At 36.6% G+C, this 21,299-nt stretch overlaps 1 protein-coding gene across 6 annotated transcripts in view; it reads left to right on the forward strand.

Annotated features, from left to right (window-relative positions):
• The window catches only part of RGS7 (regulator of G protein signaling 7), a 510,082-nt gene that overhangs the window by 342,525 nt on the left and 146,258 nt on the right, over nt 1-21,299 (forward strand). For 5 of the 6 annotated variants that reach the window (XM_036070634.2, XM_036070633.2, XM_036070631.2 and 2 more), the window contains one exon: nt 8,599-8,649. The exons of the other annotated variant lie outside the window; for it this stretch is intronic. In XM_036070634.2, the coding sequence (XP_035926527.1) occupies nt 8,599-8,649 (51 nt within the window). The remainder of the gene's footprint in view (nt 1-8,598; nt 8,650-21,299) is intronic. 6 annotated transcript variants of the gene reach the window in all.

Raw genomic sequence — 21,299 nt, forward strand, 5'->3', positions numbered from 1 at the left:
TTTCAAGTATACGATACAGTACTATTAGCTATAGTCACCATGCTATATACTAGCTCTCCAGAATTTATTCATAGTGTATAACTGAAACTTGGTGCCCTTTGGCCAATATGTTTCCATTCTCACACCTCCCACCTCTAGTACCTAGCAGCTACCATTCTATTCTCTGCTTTTATGAGTTCAACTTTTTAGATTCCACGTGTAAGTGAAGCCATGCACTATTTGTCTTTTTTGTGTCTGGCTTATTTTGCTTATCATAATGTTCTACATTTTCACCTGTTTCATTACAAATAGGAGGATTTCCTTCTTTTTTTTTTTTAAGGCTGAATACTATCATACCTTTTCTTTATTATCTATTAGTATACACTTAGGTTGTTTCCGTGGTTTGGCTATTGTGAATGATGCTGCAATAAACATGGGAGTGAAAATACCTCTTTGCAGTACTGATTTTATTTCCTTTGGGTGTATACCCAGAAAAGGGATTGCTGGATCATATGGTAGTTTTATTTTTAATTTTTTGAGGAATCTCCATGCTGTTTTCCCTATTGTCTGTACCAACTTACATTCCCATTAACAGTGTACAAGTGTTCTCTTTTCTCCACATCCTTGAAAAGACTTGTTATATTTTATTTATTCATTTTATAATAGCCATCCTAACAGTTGTGAGGTGATAATCTCATTGTGGTTTTGATTTGCGTTTCTCTGATGATTGAGAGCCTTTTCTTTTCTTCTTATTTTTTAAAGATTTTATTTGAGAGAGAGAGTGCACAGAAGGAGAGGGAGAAGCAGACTCCCTGCTGAGCAGAGAGCCCCACTCTCTGCAAGAACCTTTCCATATACCTGCTGACCGTTTGTATGTCTTCTTTAGAAAATTGTCTATTCTGGTCCTTTGCCCATGTTTTAGTTAAGTTGCTCTTTTTTTTTTTTCTGTTGAATTGTATGAGTCTTATATATTTTGGATATTAACCCCTTGTGAGATATATAGTTTGTAGATGTTTTCTCCCAATAAATATATTTTGTGTTCATTCTGTTCATTCTTAGCTCTGTTGTTCAGGTGCTTTTTAGTTTGATATATTTCCACTTACTTATTTTTGCTTTTGTTGCCTAAGCTTTTGGTATCACACACAGAAATTTATTGCCAAGGGCAATATCAAGGAAGTTTTTCCCTATGTTTTCTTCAAGGATTTTTATGGTTTCAGGTCATATATTCAAATCTTTAATCCATTTTGAGTTGATACTCATGTATGGTATCATATAGGGATCTAACTTCATTCTTTTGCATGTGACTATCTAGTTTCCCAAGCATTGAAGAGACTATCCTTTCCCCATTGTGTTTCTTGGCACCTTCAAGCAATGTAATAATATTCAGTGCTAAGAAAGAAATGAGCTGTCAAGCCATGAAAAGACATGGAAGAAATTTAAATGCATTACTAAGTGTAGAAGTCAATCTGAAAAGGCTATATACTGCATGATTCCAACTATATGACATTCTGAAAAGGGCAAAACTATGGAGACAATAAAGAGATCAGTAGTTGACAGAGGTTAGAGGAGACAATGAGATGAATAGGTGGAGCATAGAGGATTTTCAGGGCGGTGAAACTACTCTGCGTGATACAATATGGTGGATACATGCCGTTATAAATTTGTCCAAACCCACAGAATGTAGAACACTGAGAGTGAACCATAATATAAACTAGGGACTCTGGGTGATAATGATATGTCAATGTAAGTTCATCAACTGTAACGATGTAGACTGGGATGTTGATACTGCGAAGGGCTATGTGTATGTGAGGGCAGGAGGTATATGGGAAATTTCTGCACTTTCTGCTCAATATCATGTGAACCTAAAACTTCTCTAGAAAATAAAGTCTGTTTTTAAAAGGTTTAATTAAAATATGAAATCGCCAAAACGTAGTTGTGGGCCACATGTAATTACTTTTCATCTCTGAATATATTAACTTCATTGACCAAACGTGGCAGAGTAGATGTGTTTAAATATAAATATCATCTACAACAGGACACATCTATTTATTTATATAGTATTCTTATTTTTCAAATTGGAGACTTTCTAGTTTAAAAGGTACTGTTCAAAATTTACATTTTTAATTTTATTTAACAGTTATTTATTAGAAGTCTGATTATTTTACAAGACATTCTTAATCCAAAGACATCAAATGATTCTTAGTTTTATAGCATTGAAACTATAAAGCTTGTTTGGATAGCAATGACAGCTCAAGAATCCCAATAACTAGCTCAAAATACAGGAAGGAAGATTCCAAAGTGTTAAGGAACACTATATTCTGAGTTTGGTCTTTGAGAAATTCAATTCAAATCCTGACTTGTAGTTCTTGAGACTCTACCAGGTACTGTGCTCAAGTCCTTGAGGATTTTATGCTCTAGCGATACATGTATAGATACTATCTGTTCGACATGGTAAGTTGTAATGGAAGAATGGATATGGTGCCATGAGATCCCAGGGGAGGAACAGGTGCAACAGGAGGTGAGGAAGATAATAACCAAGACAGCTTCCAGGAGAAAGGGACACTCGGGCTGTGTCTTAAATGGAGGAAGTTATTCCAACCAGAATGTACAGTCTGTAAAAGCAGAGAGTATATAAGCATCATGCTATGTATGGTTAAAGAAGTTCAAGTTGATGTTTTTTAAGTTATAAAATCCAGGAGAGGGAAGAGTGGGGTCTGGGGCTGAGAGGTAGAAAGGAGGTAAGCCATGAAGGATCTTGTATGCTGTGCAAGTCCTCAGACTCTATCCAAGCACCAATGAGAAGGGCATTGCAAACTTTTCATTAGGAGAGAGGCATATTTAAATATGCATTTTGGATGGTTTATTCCTATTTTTGGTTCTGGACATTTTCATTTGTTGTATTTCTGAAAATTTACTATTAAAAGCTGAAGTAGAGGTTTTTAATGGAAAGTTATGTGAAATACCCTATTCTGCAAGAAAAACTCAGTAAATGTTAGTTTACTCTTACTTCCTATTGCAGCTGTAGACTGCACGAAAGGAAATTTTTATTTATCAATTAGTACATGTCTTCTTCATCTCATATGTCCCTCATAGACCCAATTAGACACCTAGACATGGCCTATGTCTAGTTTTAAAGGGATTATGTTTTCAGAACAAGAATGGTCTCGAATCTCTTCTTTATGCCTAGCAGCTAGCATATAGAATTGATTAATTGATTAATCAATCACTCAATTGTTTCATTTATTGTTGGTAAGTTCCAATGTATTAGCTAACTCGAAATTCATAGTTATATTTTCACATTTAACACTTTTATTACTTATTTCATTTTTTGTGAGTCTAAAGAATTGTAAAACCAGAAAAATATAATAAAACTCAAAAAATGTTCTTAAAGGGAGCCTCTGTCTCCCTTCTGAGGAAACGTTGCAAACTCACCCTTCTCTTGATTTTTCACAATGTTCTTTATCACAGTGAAGGCCACATCAAGGAACCACTTTTCCCTTCCTTTGCCTAATTCCACAGCATTTCCCACATGTACTTATACCATCTCATACACAAGACAAGTGGTGTTGCTCAGAACACGATTTGAAAAAAAAAAAAAAAGGTGCTCTGCTTGATCAGTAATCATCTTGAATTGTGGGAGAGGGTGGGAAACAGTCCTTAGGGTCATCTCGATATTCTTGTGTCCTCTGATTATTGTCATCTTTGCTGCTTTGCTGTTTCTGCTGCCTTTCTTTAAAGCTTCTTAGGCTTTGAAGAGGTCCAAAATCCTTGTTTTGTGTCTGAAGAAATCTTTTTATGGTTTACGGAACTTACACAACGAAGTTTAAAAATCCAGATAAATTGTCATGATCTTAATTAAATATCTGCTTAAAAAAACAACCCAGGAGCTCCACCCCAAGCAAAAAGCCTATTTATTTTCCTGAGAGAGAAATATTAAAAAGGTCAGTGTCTTTGCCTCAGGAATATTTGGGCCTCTTCCACTGATTAAGAGCTAAAGTTTTTGTTAATGGCTTTAGCAGAACTTAAAGAGATTTTTTTGTAGCAGATACAAATCAAAAGTGTAACATTCTGGTTGCTTACAAAGCCCTCATATATCACATGCACAAAAGTTTCACAATATTTTCCTTTTTGCGAGCCGTCCACCCAGGTTTAGGGTAGGGATGACTGTAGCTGACCCTTGTAGCTGAGGGTGTGTCCTAGTCAGTAGAAGGAACACAGCTGTAATGGAAGTAACGCAGGCACAGGACAGGGCCTGCTTCAGGCCTCTCTGCAGCACAGCAGACTGGGGAAGCCTCTTTCCGCTCAGGTCCATGGCAGGGGTGAGGAAATAATACCGATGTCTAAACGTCTTCCATGGCTTTGCTTTGATTATGGGTGGGGTGGTAAAGTGATAGCACTGAAATGGGAAAATTATCACTGCAAAAGGTGATTATGGTAGCTGAAAATTATATGCCAGCCAAATACTCTTTGTATGGTAGATACCATCCTTTTGTAAATTGTCTTAGAGAAAGATCTGGAGAGGGAACCTTGCTGTGAATTCATTCATTCTTTTAACATTTACTGATTAGCTTCTACACGTCGGGCACTGCTCTGGGTGTTTGGGATCCAAAGATGAGTAACACCCTCCCGCAGGTGGGCTGGGTAGAGGCGGCCTCCTGGAATCATTATGTGTGACCTGAGTCTTAGGGACTGAGTTGGAATTGGCTGAAGGAAAAAGAGACGGGGACGGAATGGCATCAGCAAAGTCATGGAAATAAGAAACAATACAGCATGTGGGCAGCTATGAGCAGTGTATGAGGAACTGTCTTGCTTGTTTTGCTTGTTTTCATTTTTCAAACCATAGATTACTGGGATTGCACAATAATAAAACCTCTACTTCTCCTGCTAAGGAGAGGGAACACATAATTTTGTAACTGTGAGGGGTACAAGAGTAAGAATTCAAAGCAAGAGTATAGACACTGCTTGGGGCTCAAGTTCCCAGTAGCTGTAGTCATACAGGTGTTTCTTTTATTTCTTGGGGTTTAAGATATTATTGCATCTCTCAACAAGTTTCACATTGTAGCTATTCAAGAGCTCTTTTGCCATTTTCTTTAAAGAAAAGAAAAAACAACAAAAAGCAAAAAAGAAAACAAAAAATTCTCCATTTTACTGCGAGGCCCTCAGAATAAAGATGGATGGAAGTCTAAAGTACTCTGGATATGTACATTTACACAAACCTATTCATCTATTCATTAAACAAAGGCTGAGATGTTGCTAGAAATGCACCTTTCTTTCCTACACCCCTCCTGACTGTAATGCACCCTTTTAATTTTGAATTGTAATTCTCAATATGGCTATGATAGCACATTTCTCTTTTAGTCTTCTGGTTCCATCAAGATGCTGAAATTTTTGTTCTCTCTCTGGAAGCTAAGGTCTTGCTGTCATACATGCATAATAGGTAAATATGGTGGATTTGGGTATATATTTAACAGCGAAGTAATTCATAATGTTCTAACTTAAAACCATAAGTATACTGGCGTGACCACGCAATAATAAAACCACTATAATAGCATCTCCTAAGTGATATTGACAAGTGGCCCAATCATCCCTTTCAGAGCTGAACTGAGATTATAACCATAATAGAAATACTAAAATCTAGGCTAGGAAAAAAAAGTTTCCTGTTTCCTGAGTTAAATGTAGTTTCAAATTAAGCTTCTTTGTATTTCTTTCTGCTCAGAAAAATAAAAAAGAAGAAAACTTAAAAAAAAACTTTCCCTAAAAGCATTTCTAAATCATCTTTCACACTAAGAGAAAATTATAGTCTTGGAACCAATGTTTGGCTCTCTGCAAAAGCATGGAAAATTTCCAGTGGCTGCTCACATATGTTCCCCAAGTTGATGCTCAAATGTGGAAAATGAGCAAGGTACCTGGAAATAGTGCATAAGATTTGGGTACCTGGAATTCTACTTTGGTCAAGTATCAATACAAACATATTTGAAAAACTGAGTCCCCCTTCTCTTTTTTGAAGGGATGACAGTGCCTCAAGACAAGTTAGGTTATAAGGCTGAACATAACACTGTGAAATACCTGTGTTCTTGTGAGTGGTCTTCCTTCCTTCCTTCCTTCCCTCAGAGCTGCTTTAAGATCAAGGTGAATCCATCTTCTTACCTGTATGGAAATCAATGGCAGTTATAAAAGTAACAGTTATAAAGGAACACAAGTGATTCAACACATGAAGTCATTTAAAAAATGCATACATATTTTATTTTTTTATTTTTTTAAAAAGATTTTTTAAAGTAATCCCTACACACAACGTGGGGTTCAAGCTTACAACCCCAAGATCAAGGGTTGCATGCTCTACTGACTAAGCCAGCCAGGTGCCCCCAAGCTTATTCTGAAGATAGTTCTGAACTATTTTGCATGAAGCAGCAAGAATTATTTAGCCATTGTCAACATCAGTCATATGCTACGTCTCAGGTGCGACGGAAGTCAGGCTCCAAGAGAGGTAGAAGTGGAATTTCAGGTCACACAAAATTTCATTCATGCAGCCCTGCTGCAGCTTACTATGTATATACAAAGCTATTTTCATACATATTTTTTGCTATTTTATGTAGAAATGAATGATGCTGAAAACTAAATTAAATAGAAATGAATATTTCAGGTAAATCAAGTCCTCTTCTTTCTGCTCATATTTTCACCATTCTTTTCATCCACGATGCTCCTGCACTGGAAACCTTGAGTTCTCTTACTATTCTCCCACTGGCCACCCCCATACCTAATTAGTCACAAAGTCCTGAAGCAAGCCTCTAATTTTGCTTTAGTTCGCTTGTACACTGAACTAGTTCAGTACTTTTCCTTTCAGTCCTGGATCTTGACCAGTAGAAATGTTGGCTTCCCTGCTTTCTGTCTGACTGGCCCAAGGCACTCCCACATGTATTGCCAATCGAATTCCTTAAACTTGTTTTGATAAGGTCATTCTTCTGTTTAAAACCAAACGCAACAGAACATACCATGTCTCCCTTTCTCTGCCTGACATATAGAAAGAAAAAATCTAAATTATTTTGCCTGGAATTCAAGATCTGCTGAATACACTGTGAGTACTTTTATTAGTGTCAAGTTCCTGTTATTCCCAGCATGTAGTATATGGAAAGAACACAATAGTTTTTATTGCCTATTGCCCCCTTTTTAATTTTGACATAGGCCTTCAGTAACTAAGTTTTGTCTTTTTCATATATCAAAATCTAGCTCAAACGTCACATTTTCTGCAGACCCTCTTTCATTTTATTCTGTATAAAGTGAAAACCTATATTTACTCATATTTTTTATTCATCACACATTATCAAACACTTGCTTTGTTCCAAATGTAGAAAGGTGAATATGTTACCCACTTCAAAGTACTTACTTGAGGGCTTTATTCAAATAAACAGTTGCAACATTGTATGATCTGTACTACAGTACAAGACTACACAGGTACTTTCTTTTCAGTTCACTTTCTTTTTTTTTTTAATTTTTTTTATTAACACATAATGTATTATTTGTTTCAGAGGTACAGGTCTGTGATTCATCAGTCTTACACAATTCACAGCACTCACCATAGCACATACCCTCCCCAATGTCCATCACCCAGCCACCCCATCCCTCCCACCCCCCACCACTCCAGCGACCCTCAGTTTGTTTCCTGAGACCAGTTCACTTTCAATGGAGGTTGCTGTAAACTCAGTGGACAAAAATGAGGGTCAAGGAAAGTTCTATTGCGTAAACGAATCTTGAGTGTCTTGAAAATAGTGGTAAGACATTTTGGTCAAAGAGAATAGTACTATAAAGACATGGAGACTTGAAACACATAGGAGTTTTCAAAAGCTAACAAAAAATTTGGCTTGGCTTGAGGGTAGATAAAAGGACCATCTTACAAAGTATCGGTTATGCCGTGCTAAGAATTGTACTTCAAACATAGTGGGCACTCAACAAGCATGTAGTCAATGAACAAATGAATGAATCATCTTATCCACTACAAGTATATTAAACCTTTGTGTTTAAATATTTCATATTAAATAATTTACTAGTTTTCACCTGGGCACATCTTGATATTTGCAACATGGATGGACCTCTATGGGGGTATTGCACTAAATGACATAAGTCAAACAAAGGAAGACAAATGCCATATGATTTCACTAATATGTGGAATCTTAAAAACAAACAAAGCAGAAACAGACTCAGAGAATATATCCAGACAACAAACTGGTGGTTGACAGAGGGGAGAGCAGAAGAGGGGAATGGCAAAATATGTGAAGAGAAGTGGAAGATACAGACTTCCAGTTACACAATTAGTAAGTCATGGGGATGAAAAGTATAGCATTGGGAATATAGTCATTGGTATTGTAATAGGGTTGTATGGGGACAGATGAGAGCTACACTTGTGGTGAGCCTACCATGACATGTGGACTTGTTGAGTCACTATGTTGTACACCTGAAACTAGTGTAACATCGTGTGTCAACTATACTTTAATAAAAAAAGATATATGCAAAAACATAAAACAAACATTCCTACTAATATGAGTGCCAGAAGTTAAGAGTTCTTAAAGTTAACATGTATAAACAAATATTCACAAATATTTGTGTTTTTCTTTTTTCTTTTTCTAGGGTCAGACATTGTTCAATGGTTAATAAAGAACTTAACTATAGAAGATCCAGGTAAATAAATCATTTTCCCATTGATAGAATTATTTTCTTTGTGGTTTTAAGAAATATGTTTTTCTTAGGGCTAATATGGCAAGCAAGCAAATCTAAAAGATTTTAATTACATTTAAACTATGCTTTTCATATTTATACAAATTTTATGGTAGTCAACATAATTTAACTAAAATTTATTTAGTAAGTTTTAACAATTTTTCACATATTTAATATTCCATTTCATAAAATTTGATTCAGGTGATTGACGACTATAGAATGGGTAAAGTATATGTCTGTTCATAAATAATTGTAGATATAATATGTCTGCTCTGCAGCACTAAGCTAATTTCCAGAGTTTGGGAACAGTTTCCACCAGCCCACATTGTACATTGCCTAGAACAAATTCCTACATACGGAAGGCATTTAATGACTTTTTAAAAATGTCATGTAAGAGCTTTCACATGCAGCAAACAATGTACATTCCTGAAGTGAAAATAAGATGTGTTTTGTTTAGAGAAGATGCTAAGAAAACAAACAAAAAACTTATAAAATTTGGTATTACAGTGACTGAGAATGACATGGTAGGGAAAGATGACAATACACCAACCACACAACAAATCATCACTTCAATTAGAAAAGAATTCAGCATGGCTTTTGTTCTTGCCTCTGGTGGTTACCACCTTAGAATGGTTTAGAAATAACATTGAAAGGCAGAGTTTTTATTTTTCCTCATTCTGAGCTAACTTCATAAACCCTTGTCATCAGAAAATGTAGATGTAATTCAATACATAAATGCCTGTGCACAGCCCCTGCTCAACCGGTACGTGAGGTTTTAGAATACTTATCCTAGCAGGTTAAAAAGGATTAAAACAAGTAAAGATGAAGCACCTACTCCAGCATCATATTGTTACTAAGTGAAAAGAGGAGGTGATTCCTGGGACAAGGAGTCACAGTCTTACCAAGTTTACATTTTAGTCTCAGCTCAGGCTCACTCACACAAAAGCCCCCAATGCTAAAAACAAAACAAAACAAAACAAAACAAAAACCAAAAGATTGGCATAGTCATTGACAACCAGGAAAGTACTGTTTTACAAAAAATACTGTTGCTCAAAGGGTGAAGTGGATTCAAGAGTATTTCTTGTGAGTTAAGACCAAAAGTGTACTTTAGTAATAGTCTGGGGAGCAAGGAAAAGTACATGATAAGCTAGTAAGAAACAGTCATTGTTTATAATTTATACATGAGATATCATTTTAGCTATAACATGTATGAAAAACTGATTTGATTTGCTTGCTCAACAGTTTAAGGAAGTTGTAAAGCTTTGTTAGAAGGTATATAGAAAAATAAAATCGATCATATCCAGGAAAGAACATACATGTTCTTTACTCATATTTATGACTGGCTGAAAAACTAGTTGTTGGTTGGTAGGTTGATTGGTTGGTTTGAATGAACTAGTTCAACCTCTGCAGAGTAAAAGGCTAGACTTTAAGAAGAGTGGGAAGCACTGATGACTATTCTAAAGATATAACAGATTTGCACACAGAAATGCATCAATCTGGCAGCGTGGTTCTGAATAAATATGGTCAAGAACATAATTGACATCATGAAAGTAACTCTGATGGCTGCATGTATGAAATTAGTCATAGCATTTTGGAACTGCTCATAAAGAGAGACTAAATAGTTATTATAGTAACAGGTTTAATTTTAACCCTATACATTTTCTGGAAATTTTAAAATAAAAAATAATAAAATAAGCTTCATGCCAGGCTTCTATCTGGTTGTCAAGAGGTTGTTTGAAGACCTCTAGGGATCGCTGGAAGTTCCAGATGTCAGTTATCTGTTGAAAGAGGATTTTGTGACAAGTTGGAAGAAGACAGCAATGCTTGGGGAAAGGTGCAGGTTCTGATGGCCCATCTAGGGACAGGGGGAGAGGGTTGCATGGTCTTCAGGGTCTTTGCAAGACCAATGAGTCCACATTATTTGTACACTTAGTGTTCAATATTTTGTTAATGAATACTTAATACTTTTCCATTTCTATTGTAGTAATTCAGTGCACATTTGGCTGGATATTTTACTAGAGATTTTGGTACTATTAGGGAAGTGGCCATGTTGTATTATTCTTTTAAGATAAAGCTATATTTAGGCCTTCAATTAGAATTTAGGATTATTTTTGTTATGTTTACATATACACATACCCATATAGTACACATGCAGGATTCATCTAAAGGTTTTGTTTTCATCTACCTCTTGGGTCCATTTTCACAATATTTTTTCTAGAAGAAGCTTATTTCTTCATTGATTTATCCATATTTTTATCCATTTAACAAATTTTCTGAATTCTTACTACGGGCTAGGCACTGGGAATACAGGAAGAAATTCCCTCCCCGATTGACTTGATTGTCTTTGGCTTCTAGGGTGTCCCACTCATGGCTTTTGTTCTTGTCACTACCCACATAGTCTTCTGTGACAGGTCTCCACTCCTAGCTAATCTGTAAATGTTGGAATGTCCAAGTTTCTGTCCTAGGTACCTTTCTTTTCTCCAAATACACGCTGTTGCTCAGTGGCATGTGTGGAGGACTTGCAAATTCATAGCTTTCATGCTGACCTCTCCATGGTGTTCCATACTAGTCTACCTGTTGCATATGTGGCCTCTCTCAGGGGGCAGCCTCAGCATCACCAAAGTAGAACCCTGATTTATCCCGTCTCAAACCTGTTCCTTCTGTCCTCCCAGACAAGTTACAGACTTTAGTCTTCTATCCAAGAATATGCTGTGTCTTTTCATTTGTTCAGGTTTGCTTTGTGGGTTCTTTCAGGAGTGTTTTAAAGTTTCCTCATATAGGTTTTGCATGTTTCATATTAAGTATGTTCCTAGCTATTTTATTTTGTGTTACTATTATATATAGGTTTTACTCTTCACTTATATCTACTAACTGGTTATTTGTACATATAGATATTGTTGACATATGTATGCTAATTTTCTATATCACTACTAAATTTTATTTTTGTTAATATTCTTAACTAATTTATTGTAAAGCTGGAATACTTCTTCCAGCAGTTTCTTGGGATTATATGTATTTGTTCAATTCCTGAGCCCCTGTGTATCTGACATTAACTTTTGTTGCCCATATGTATGTTGACAACTTAGCTAGATGTAATATAAGTGAGATAAACCTTTTTCTTTAAAACACTGTGGGTATTAATTCATTGCTTTCATGCATTCGCTATGGCCAAATCTGAAAACTAATTTTTCATATATATGTAAAATGTATATATATAATTTTTCATATATATGTATATATCTATATGCATGTGTGTGTGTTTTCCCCTGCCTAGATCTCTGTGATGTCTTCCCTATCTTTGAAATTCAAAACATAAATACACAATTGCTAGGGGTTTGTTTGTTTGTTGGTGTATTTGTATGATCTACTAAATCATTTAAGTCTGTTGATTCAGGTTTACTTAAGTTGAAAAAAATTTTCCTGTTATATTATTTTGATTTCATTTCTTCATGTCTAACATCATATAATAATGATGCCCACTACTTAGTGTTTTCCTGAAAATTAAAGAATTAATGTGTATAAAGCAGCTACTACTAAAAAAACAGTAATCAAGCATTTATTACTACATTTATTACATAATAATTGCTCAAAAAATTAACAATTATAGTTGGTTTCGTATTCGTTTTTGTTATTATGTCTAATCACTTTCCTGTTTATTTATTCTGGTTTATTCTTTTGAAATAACATTTACTAGTATGTTTTATTCCACCTTACACCCAATTATCATTTATCACTTTCTTCTTTTTTTTGCTCTTTTCTTAGCTCTTTCCCTTCCTTCTCCCTCTAGGTAAACTTGTTAACTTTGCACATTATAGCATTCATTTTTATTTCCTCCCCTGGCAGTTCAGCTCTTTATTGCTGTTAATGGAGAATAAATCTATTGCATTTTGACTTTTCTTCATTCTGTCCAGTTCTGTATTTCCACCTGCCCTTTGGCATGTCTCCTCTAGTCACAGCCCATTGTCTTGTGAGTCATCTTTCATCTCTTCTTTCGTTACATCAGTATCATTCACTTTTACTGTTTTGACTTCATGTAGAAGAGACTGTCATTAAGTTTACTTCATGCCATTTTATGTGTTAGAAATGTTTGTGAGTTTGTTTTATGAATTGTTTTCCCATTTATTCTCCTCAAACATAAAGAATTCCTCATAGGACTGATGTTTGACTATTGACAGGGTGGATGGATTGTCTTAGATAACTCAATGCCATAGTTTCCCTTCTTTGCAGCAGGAGCCGCCGTGCTGGTGATACTAGTTTGCTTTAGTAGGTTAGTTGTAGTTTTTAGTTAGACTGAGTATAGTGAGAAGGAGTGGAGCTGGGAGCGATCCCAGCCTCAGGACCTCTTCATGGTGCCATGCTGTCTCTGACTGTGATGGACCCTTTTCATGGGCCACACTTTCATCCTGTATCCTGCTTTGTCAGTTTCCAGCTTCCTTCACGCTGGGGTCATGCCAGACCTCTGTCTTGTGTGCTCTCCACGTGGTGGAGAGAAGCTGCTGTCCAGTGACTCCAGTGAACAGCATCCAAAATGGTGTGCTTCCTTCTCTTCTGTGTTCTGACCTTCCCACTGCAGACTTGGGGGTTCATTAGTCATCTTCCAAAGTCTTCTCTACTTAGTACTGTGGTGCTTTCTTAGGACAGTTTTGCAATCTGGTCCAATATATAGTATAGTGTTAGACTTTGGAGGCATATGTTTTGGCACCCTTCCCTAATTTTTAATGCTGGGTGCAGGTTTCTGTTTGTGTGATTTGTTGTTGTTGATGATGATTTAATTGTTATAAACTTTGCTTATGTTGTTGTAGTGCAAGGAGTTGATAATTTTATTAATACTTTTCAATTCTATTGCTGAGAACATAGAATATGTATGAAAATACAAAGTACAGAATAAATTGCATTAGTCTCAGAGTTAGAGCCTAGCTGATAGAATACAGTGGTACTTTGATTTTATAGAGAGGAAAATTGATGTACATCAACTGTTGGATAGGGGCAGGAGAATGAGAGGAAGAATTTAGCCTTTGTTGCCTCTCTCTCCACATTGGCACCCATTGGGAAGCACAATGTCCACCACCAATGTCTTCAGTTGGTGGTGCACTCCACGGCTTCTGTGTTATTTCTTGTTCCCATTGACAAGGCCTCTTCCTGTCTGTTTACAATCTTTGCTTCGACCAAGCTCAATCTGGGGGCACACCAAGTGATTCTGCCTCACACTGGGAAAGCGTGCTGTTGCTTCCCAAGGACCTATGGTGTTTTTCTATTTTACTCTCAGTTGCACAAGAATATTCTGCTGCTCTCCCCCATCTCCAAGGTATGGGATTCTTTCAGGATGCCCAAACTCTTTCTGCCTAGACATACCACACAGTCTTTGCAGAATGATCCTTCTGGTTTACCAGGTCTCTATCTGGGAAACAATTATGTAATACCTTTTGCTTGTTTTTCTCATTGCTCAAAATGGTATTCTGGCATATCAACTAGCTTTTGCTGTGTAAACTTGGTGGCTTAAAATAAACAGCTATTTTATTTAGTTCATAATTCTGGGAGTTTGCTTGGTTAATTTCTGCTGGGCTTTCTTCTGGATTGTAGCCAGGTGGTTGGGTGGATGATCTAGGATGTGGGGGCATATTTGGTACTTGGTAGGTTGTCAGTTAGGTGCATCTCATTCTCTCATCCTCCAGCCTGCTAGCACTGATTTCTTATTACAGTGGTTTTCACAGTTCCAATCACAACACAAGCTTATACTCTGCCAAGGCAGGTACCATGACCAAGTCCAGAACCAGTGTAGGGAAGGACTGTCCAAGAGTATAGGTGCAGAGGTATATGAACAAATTTGGGCGGTTACTGCAAAATCTTCCACATCTATATTTCTTCTGTTTTTCAGATCTGCCTTTCTATGATATGTACTATTAGCTTTTGGCTTGTGTTTGCAAAATTTATCCTCCAGAACCTATTCATCATTTATTAGTAAATATGCTTTGTGTCTAATATCATTAATTATGGATGATATTTTGAGACAACTTATCAAAAGACAAAGTTTCGGTTAAGATTGGCACCCTTTACAAAATGACTGACAGATATTAATAACTTCTTGACATCATCCTGCTCATTTGTGATCCTTGCTGCCTCTTACTGGAAGAGTTACTCTTGCCAAGCTCTTGAAGTGATGCTGACCAAAGTAGGGAGTACCTTGAGATCCTCCGTCTAATGAGTGGTTGGTATTTGAAATGAGCCTCACTGTGACTCCTGGATACTTAAAGAACATTAAGTATCTCTGTGTTCTCTGAGTAGTACCCTGCTTGCTTCACCTTTCTCTTTCTCTCTGTTCACCCATGCTTCTTGAGATCCCAGTATTTCTTGAGAGGCATCCTGGCATTTAAGTTGAGTCATGGGCTTTGCAGAAATACTTGAGCTGGAACCTTGATTCAGGCACTTACTGGCTATGGGCATTGGGCAACTTAGTTAACTTCTCTCTCTCTCTTTTTTTTTTCTTCATCAGCAAAATACTTTTAATACAGTGTTTTGTGAAGCTTAAATGAGTCAGCATTCAAGTGTGCCCAAATCTTGATTTTATTTTTAAATAGGCCAGATTCTTTTAAAACTGAACATTTGCAAGCACATTTAGCTAAATTGAATTCTTTAAAATGCATGCAATTTTTATACTAGCCTTCAAACACAAACTATTCCGTGAAGACTTCTCTCCATAATTCAGCTCCCAATTGCTTTTCTTTACCATGAATTATTCACATTTGCTACTATTCAATTTGTTGCTTAATTTTATCTTTTACTCACATGTTAGTCTTACTCCTTTAGACAAATCTAAAAAACATAATGACAGAGGACACATATCTTCTCTAGTCATTGACTGAAGTACCAAGATCAATTAGTTCTCAATACTCACTTGACTTTTACTAATTGAAATGATGTTAAGTTTATGGTAACCAATGATTCAGTTTGTGTTCTCCTAAATAGATGGGGAAAAGTAAAGAGAAAGAAATTTAAAATGTATTTTTCTTTATCTAAACCACACCCAGGGTGAAAAAAAAATGATTTAAAATGCAGACAGAAAAATAAGATTAAGAATAAATGTGGATTTATCCAGAATAAAAACTTAATGCTGAATAGTTGCAAAATTTCTTCCTCTTGAAGTATTATCTATTGTAAAAATAACTGGAAAATTGAGATTCAGACAAATCAACTAGATGTTTTGCTTACACATCAATTAACTGGATTGAATATCTTAATTGTCACTGCATTAATTAAATCAACTCATTATGTTCACCATTAGAGTCTGTCATCCACCTCCCAACCCTCCACAAGTCCTCTAGAGAAAATGATCAAAATTCTGTTAATGAATATAATAAAACTCTGTTACAAATAGCCTTCATATCCCATGGTTTTGTTTGGCTTGTTAGAGAAATCAGCCCAAGGAACATGAGGATGTATCAGAATTGAGAAAGTATAGAATGTCTCCATTATCCTTGATAATGTTTTATCCCTGCAAAGTATTCATGCTATTCCAAATCATTTTAAATAGATTATTTTATTTGATTACTACAACAATATCATGAAGTAGTCATGCAGACGTACTCATCTCACAATTGGAAAGTCACCTGAGAAAAACGTGAATGTCCAAAATCACGCAAAAACCTGTTCAAATAAATAGAACCTTGGTCTCCCAACCTATAGCCTGTGTGTCTTCTCCTTTTGGCACAATTATTTCAGGTTTAGATTCTGCTTTTCCTTAAGTGGTTGGCAACCATGAGAGGTACATGGATCCACCTACACAGATGGTCCTTTACATTGTGTCTTTTGGACATTGTGTCTTTTGGACTAAAGTAATTGATTTTCATAGATTTGGTGTTATATTTAGCTAATGCATCCTGGGCATATCCTTTGTTAGAGCTATTTTCCACATATTCCAATGTGTATCTATTACAGTCAAAGTAAAAAAAAATCTTTTCTGTATGCTCTTCATATTTTTTTTTTAAGATTTTATTTATTTATTTATTTATTTGAGAGAGAATGAGAGAGAGCACATGAGAGGGGTTAGGGTCAGAGGGAGAAGCAGACTCCCTGCCGAGCAGGGAGCCCGATGCGGGACTCGATCCAGGGACTCCAGGATCATGACCTGAGCAGAAGGCAGTTGCTTAACGAACTGAGCCACCCAGGCGCCCCAGCTCTTCATATTGTTTCAAACAACAATCTTGCTTGGGTGGCCCGAGGATAGAAGCATTTAAAACACTCTTGCAAATAATCAAGACCCTTGTGTAAAAAAAAAAAAAAAAAAAAAGCTTATAAAAATACACATTTTATTGTCCATTCTGCAAGCTATCATGTCAATATGAAAGAAATAAAGTGACTCCTTTATTATTTATTGTTCTAATGCCAGTGAACCATTCATTATGGGAAAACATTCTGGGTTTCTAAGATATCGTTTAACATTCTGGTGATAACATGCAAGAAATCATAGATCAGAGCCATCACATACACCTCTAACAAGATTGATTAGTTTGATCTAGTTCAAGACAATAGATATTACCTAAGCATACATCTTTCAAATGTGCACTTTCTATTATAAATAATACTTAAAGAAAACATGAATAAATTCCTCATATCTTTGGGCACCTGCTCCCAACCCATGTCTCTGCTACTGCAGCCAAAGCTTCATAGTTATATACATGAGGAATACTATATGCAGCTCTAATTATTTTCACGGGAGATGAGCAGGAGCTATGGTTTCCTTTATGTATTCATTTCAGTGTGTTATTAGTTTCTCCTCACAAGAGAGCAGTAATTCCTTTTTGCATATATTCCATTAGCATCCACTTTTAAAAAAATTATTGTATCTTGTATGTTTAATATCATCAGGAACCTCTCACTTGGTGACCATTGACCCTTGGGGATATTCTACCAAGGCAGAAAATGAAAAAGTCTGCAGATGTTTAGTCCATGATGTCTCCCATTCAAAGTAATCGGTACCAACGATTAAAGCCCAATCACATTCAGCCTGTTGAGACCAACAGTCTCATTTAACTTATTATCTAACCATACCCCTTTATCCATTTATGTATCTATGTATGTATGTTTTGCATTTGCATTTAAATGCTATACTTCATAATGGAACAAGAGACTGCTGTAGTCATTTGACTAATTTAACTATGCAGTTGCTCTACACAATTAAAACTCAAAACCCAAAATATACTGAAAAGTCTTCATAATAGGAGTCATTACCCCCAGAATGTCTACAATGGTTTCAGCCACCAAGAGGCCATTTTCCTGTAAATAGAAGCCTTTTCTCCTTGGGCTTCTGGCTGCCTTCATATTCCCTCTCTGTGACTATATTGCAAATAACAATGAAAAAGAATTATAATACATTAACATTAGTTAATTGGTTCCCTCCAGGTACCATGCTGGATGTTTTCTTCTTATTTAAAGGAGACAAGAGAGCTCACATGTACTAAACACTAAATGTGCCAACACCATGTTGAGAGCTTGATATATGTTATTTAGTCTCAAAAGAAAAAAGAGAAAGAAACTTTATGAAGTAGGTGGTATATCAGAAAACTAAGTCTCAGATCATGAAGCTACTAAAAGATAGAACCAGCATTTAAATCCAGATACACTGATTTTAAAATATTAACACTTTCAGATCCAGAGAAGGAGTATCAGTTTCATTTTACAGCTGAGGTCCCTAAGGCTTAGAGCAGAGCTGAGATGTGGAGCCGGGATTCACACCTGTTCTATGTCAGACGTGATGCCTACACACACGCATTTATTAGAGATTCAGTAGGTGCCATCTCTCTATGCCGGTTCCTCTTTTGGTGTGTACTGGCCAGCACATGCATCTATAAATGCCATTTCCAGAGTTTTATGATCTTTCCCATTTTTACCTGATCGGCAGATTTTTTTTCATATACTACTTATTAGAGTTGCCAACAATTAAGGAAAGTACTAAAAAACAGCTGGGAATATAATTAGAATTGCTGTCTTTTTGCTTGTAAAAGTTGAACAAGCATAATGATGCCAGAGTTCAATGTATTTTGAATAGTTGTTTAAATTCACTTAGGCACATTTCATATCTCAGCAGAGATTAATATTTCTATTCTATGCACTAGAAAAAAAATAAAAATAAAAACCAAATGGAAAAGCTCGATTGCCCATTGGCATTGTCGAATTCTTCTAGCGGCTGGTTGACATCTCTGTTGTTTTCTTCTTTTTAGGTCTTCACTGTCTATCTTATTAACCTTTTTGTGTACACATGTTCCTTTTATAAGCCAACTTGAATTTTGTTTTGTTTTGTTTTGTTTTGTGGAAGAAATATAGCATACACATTTTTTTTAAAAAAGTAGGAGGTTTGGATGGAAGGCAAGAAAGAAGAAAGGAAGTAAAGAGAGAAAGCATAAAGAAGGAAAGAAAAGTAGAAAGGATTTGGTAAAGTTAATAAGGCCTGGAGAATAGGACATCACTGAAAATAGGCCAATTCATCAGGATCGGCCGGCCACTCAGAAAAGGACAGGGAAATGTGGGTGATTATATCCCTTATCCAGAGGGAGCCATAGACTGTTGTGTAAGAGCTGTTTGAAAAGTTAGGTCCTTTTATCTTTTATGAAAATAACAGTATGTTTTATTTCCCAGCTGAAGAATGAGTTAGGATTTTCCCCTCTCTATCTGAGCCGAGAACAAGCCTATTTGTCCTATTCATAAAGTTTTCCCGATTGTTATATCTAAGACTGGCAGGAAGTGTTCAGCACAGAGCACATGATAGGAGAACTCACAGAAGCTTTGTCACCGGAATGTGATCCTACCATGGCATGAATGCACCTGTCTCTTCACTATCATTTGGTTGCAAACCATACATAAAGATGACTGATCTCACAGTAAAAAACAAAACCAAACCAAAAAAAAAAAAAACTTCTTAAAATAATTGGTCTAAGAAACTCAATGTAACATATAATATGATTTTTATATTTTGAAAATTTCCCTGTAAGCAAGGAAGACTTTGTGTCTAATAAAACTAAAATGCCGTTTAAATTTTGCAGTTACGTTATAATTCAAGTGATTGGTATCTCTGGAACTATCCAGAATTGCTCCTTTCCACTGTGTTCACGAATGCCTGGGCATGGAGGCCCACTAGTGAGCGTCATGTACACCACGTAGAATTCTGATTAACTCCATTTCATGTAATGCACACACTTGGACTGTGATTTTGTCATTTTCTCAAAATAACTCCTCTTTTAATTTAATCCAGTGTTTTGGAAGGGGATCCGCCAGCACTTTGGTCCTATGGAATAGGCATGAAAAGAGGGGGTGACAGATTTTCAGACTGTTGAGTGTTACTTGGCTATTTCAGCTATTTCCTCTGCTGGGGTTCATCCATGAAAACTTCTGTGGTCTGGGTCGTTGTGGGCCTCTCTGTAAGCAATGATGGACACACACTCATTTATTAGCCTTCTGAGAGCTTCACCACTGATGAAGCCTTAGCCTTCACTAAGCGATCTGCCAGGTTTCCCTTGGTTATGTCCTCAGGGACCCCCTAATAACTGTTTAGTATGTTGTTCAACAGACTTTTTGTGGGGGTAGATGTCAGATGTCACATGCACCGATTTTTCTTAAAACATTTTGAATTATAAAAAAACCATTATAAACCCACTGTAGGTAATCTGGGAAATATAAGGAGGAGAATAAAAAGCATTCATAAAAAGCACTCAGATAGCCACAGCTAAAATTCTAGCATTATCTTCCCAGTCTTCTTTGAAGGTGTGAGCTCTCACTGGCTTTTTTATTGGAACTAGTCCCACTCAATGTCGTCCCCTCCCCATATCTGATAATTTTCCTGGGCCACTCATGAACCAGTAATCTCATGTCCCTTCCCCCCACTTATTTGTGGTGCCCACATCCTTGCCAGAGCCCCCATTGCCCTTTAGAGATTGCTGTGTTCCAGAACAATAACCCTCTGCTACCATCCCTTTGATCCCAACCAAGGGCACCACTCCTACCTGGGTGTTAGGAAGTCTTTACCTCTTCACAGACTTCTGCTTTCATCTCCCAGACTAACTTTTCACAAGATGTTTTTGAGCCTCACAGTTAGTAGAAGGAAAATACCTCACAGAGAGTAACTGTTACCCCTTCTCAGTCCAGATCTGTCTGTACATCCTTTAGAAGCTGTTTTCTTGTTGCCCTCCTCACATCTAGGGACAGTGGCCAACATCCCCAACACTGAAAATCTTCCAGGCATATTCAGGCGCAGAGTCTGGGACTTAATTGATTCCTAGGATACAGTTTTCTTTCATCCTACTGTTGGCCACAGTTTCTGAATTCTCATATCTGACTCCAAGATTGACCTCTTCCCAGGACATCTTAGGACTGACCTCTGCTAAGGATATGTTTGAGAACTGACCTCTTTCAAGGGCATGTTGACATAACACCACCCCTGTTGACAGAGGCATGGACTGTCCCTCCATTGTCACATGATGGTCTGACTTCAGGACATGTTACAAAGTCTGGGGCACATATTTACTGGAATGTGAGCTTTGTGAGTAGAAGGTCTTCATTTTGTCTTTGCCCTGTCTCTGGCATCTTTAGTGTGCCTGGCACATATTGGGCATTTAAATATTATTGAA

This window comes from Halichoerus grypus, chromosome 7, assembly GCF_964656455.1.
Source record: "Halichoerus grypus chromosome 7, mHalGry1.hap1.1, whole genome shotgun sequence".
In the NCBI taxonomy this organism is placed as follows: Eukaryota; Metazoa; Chordata; class Mammalia; order Carnivora; family Phocidae; genus Halichoerus; species Halichoerus grypus.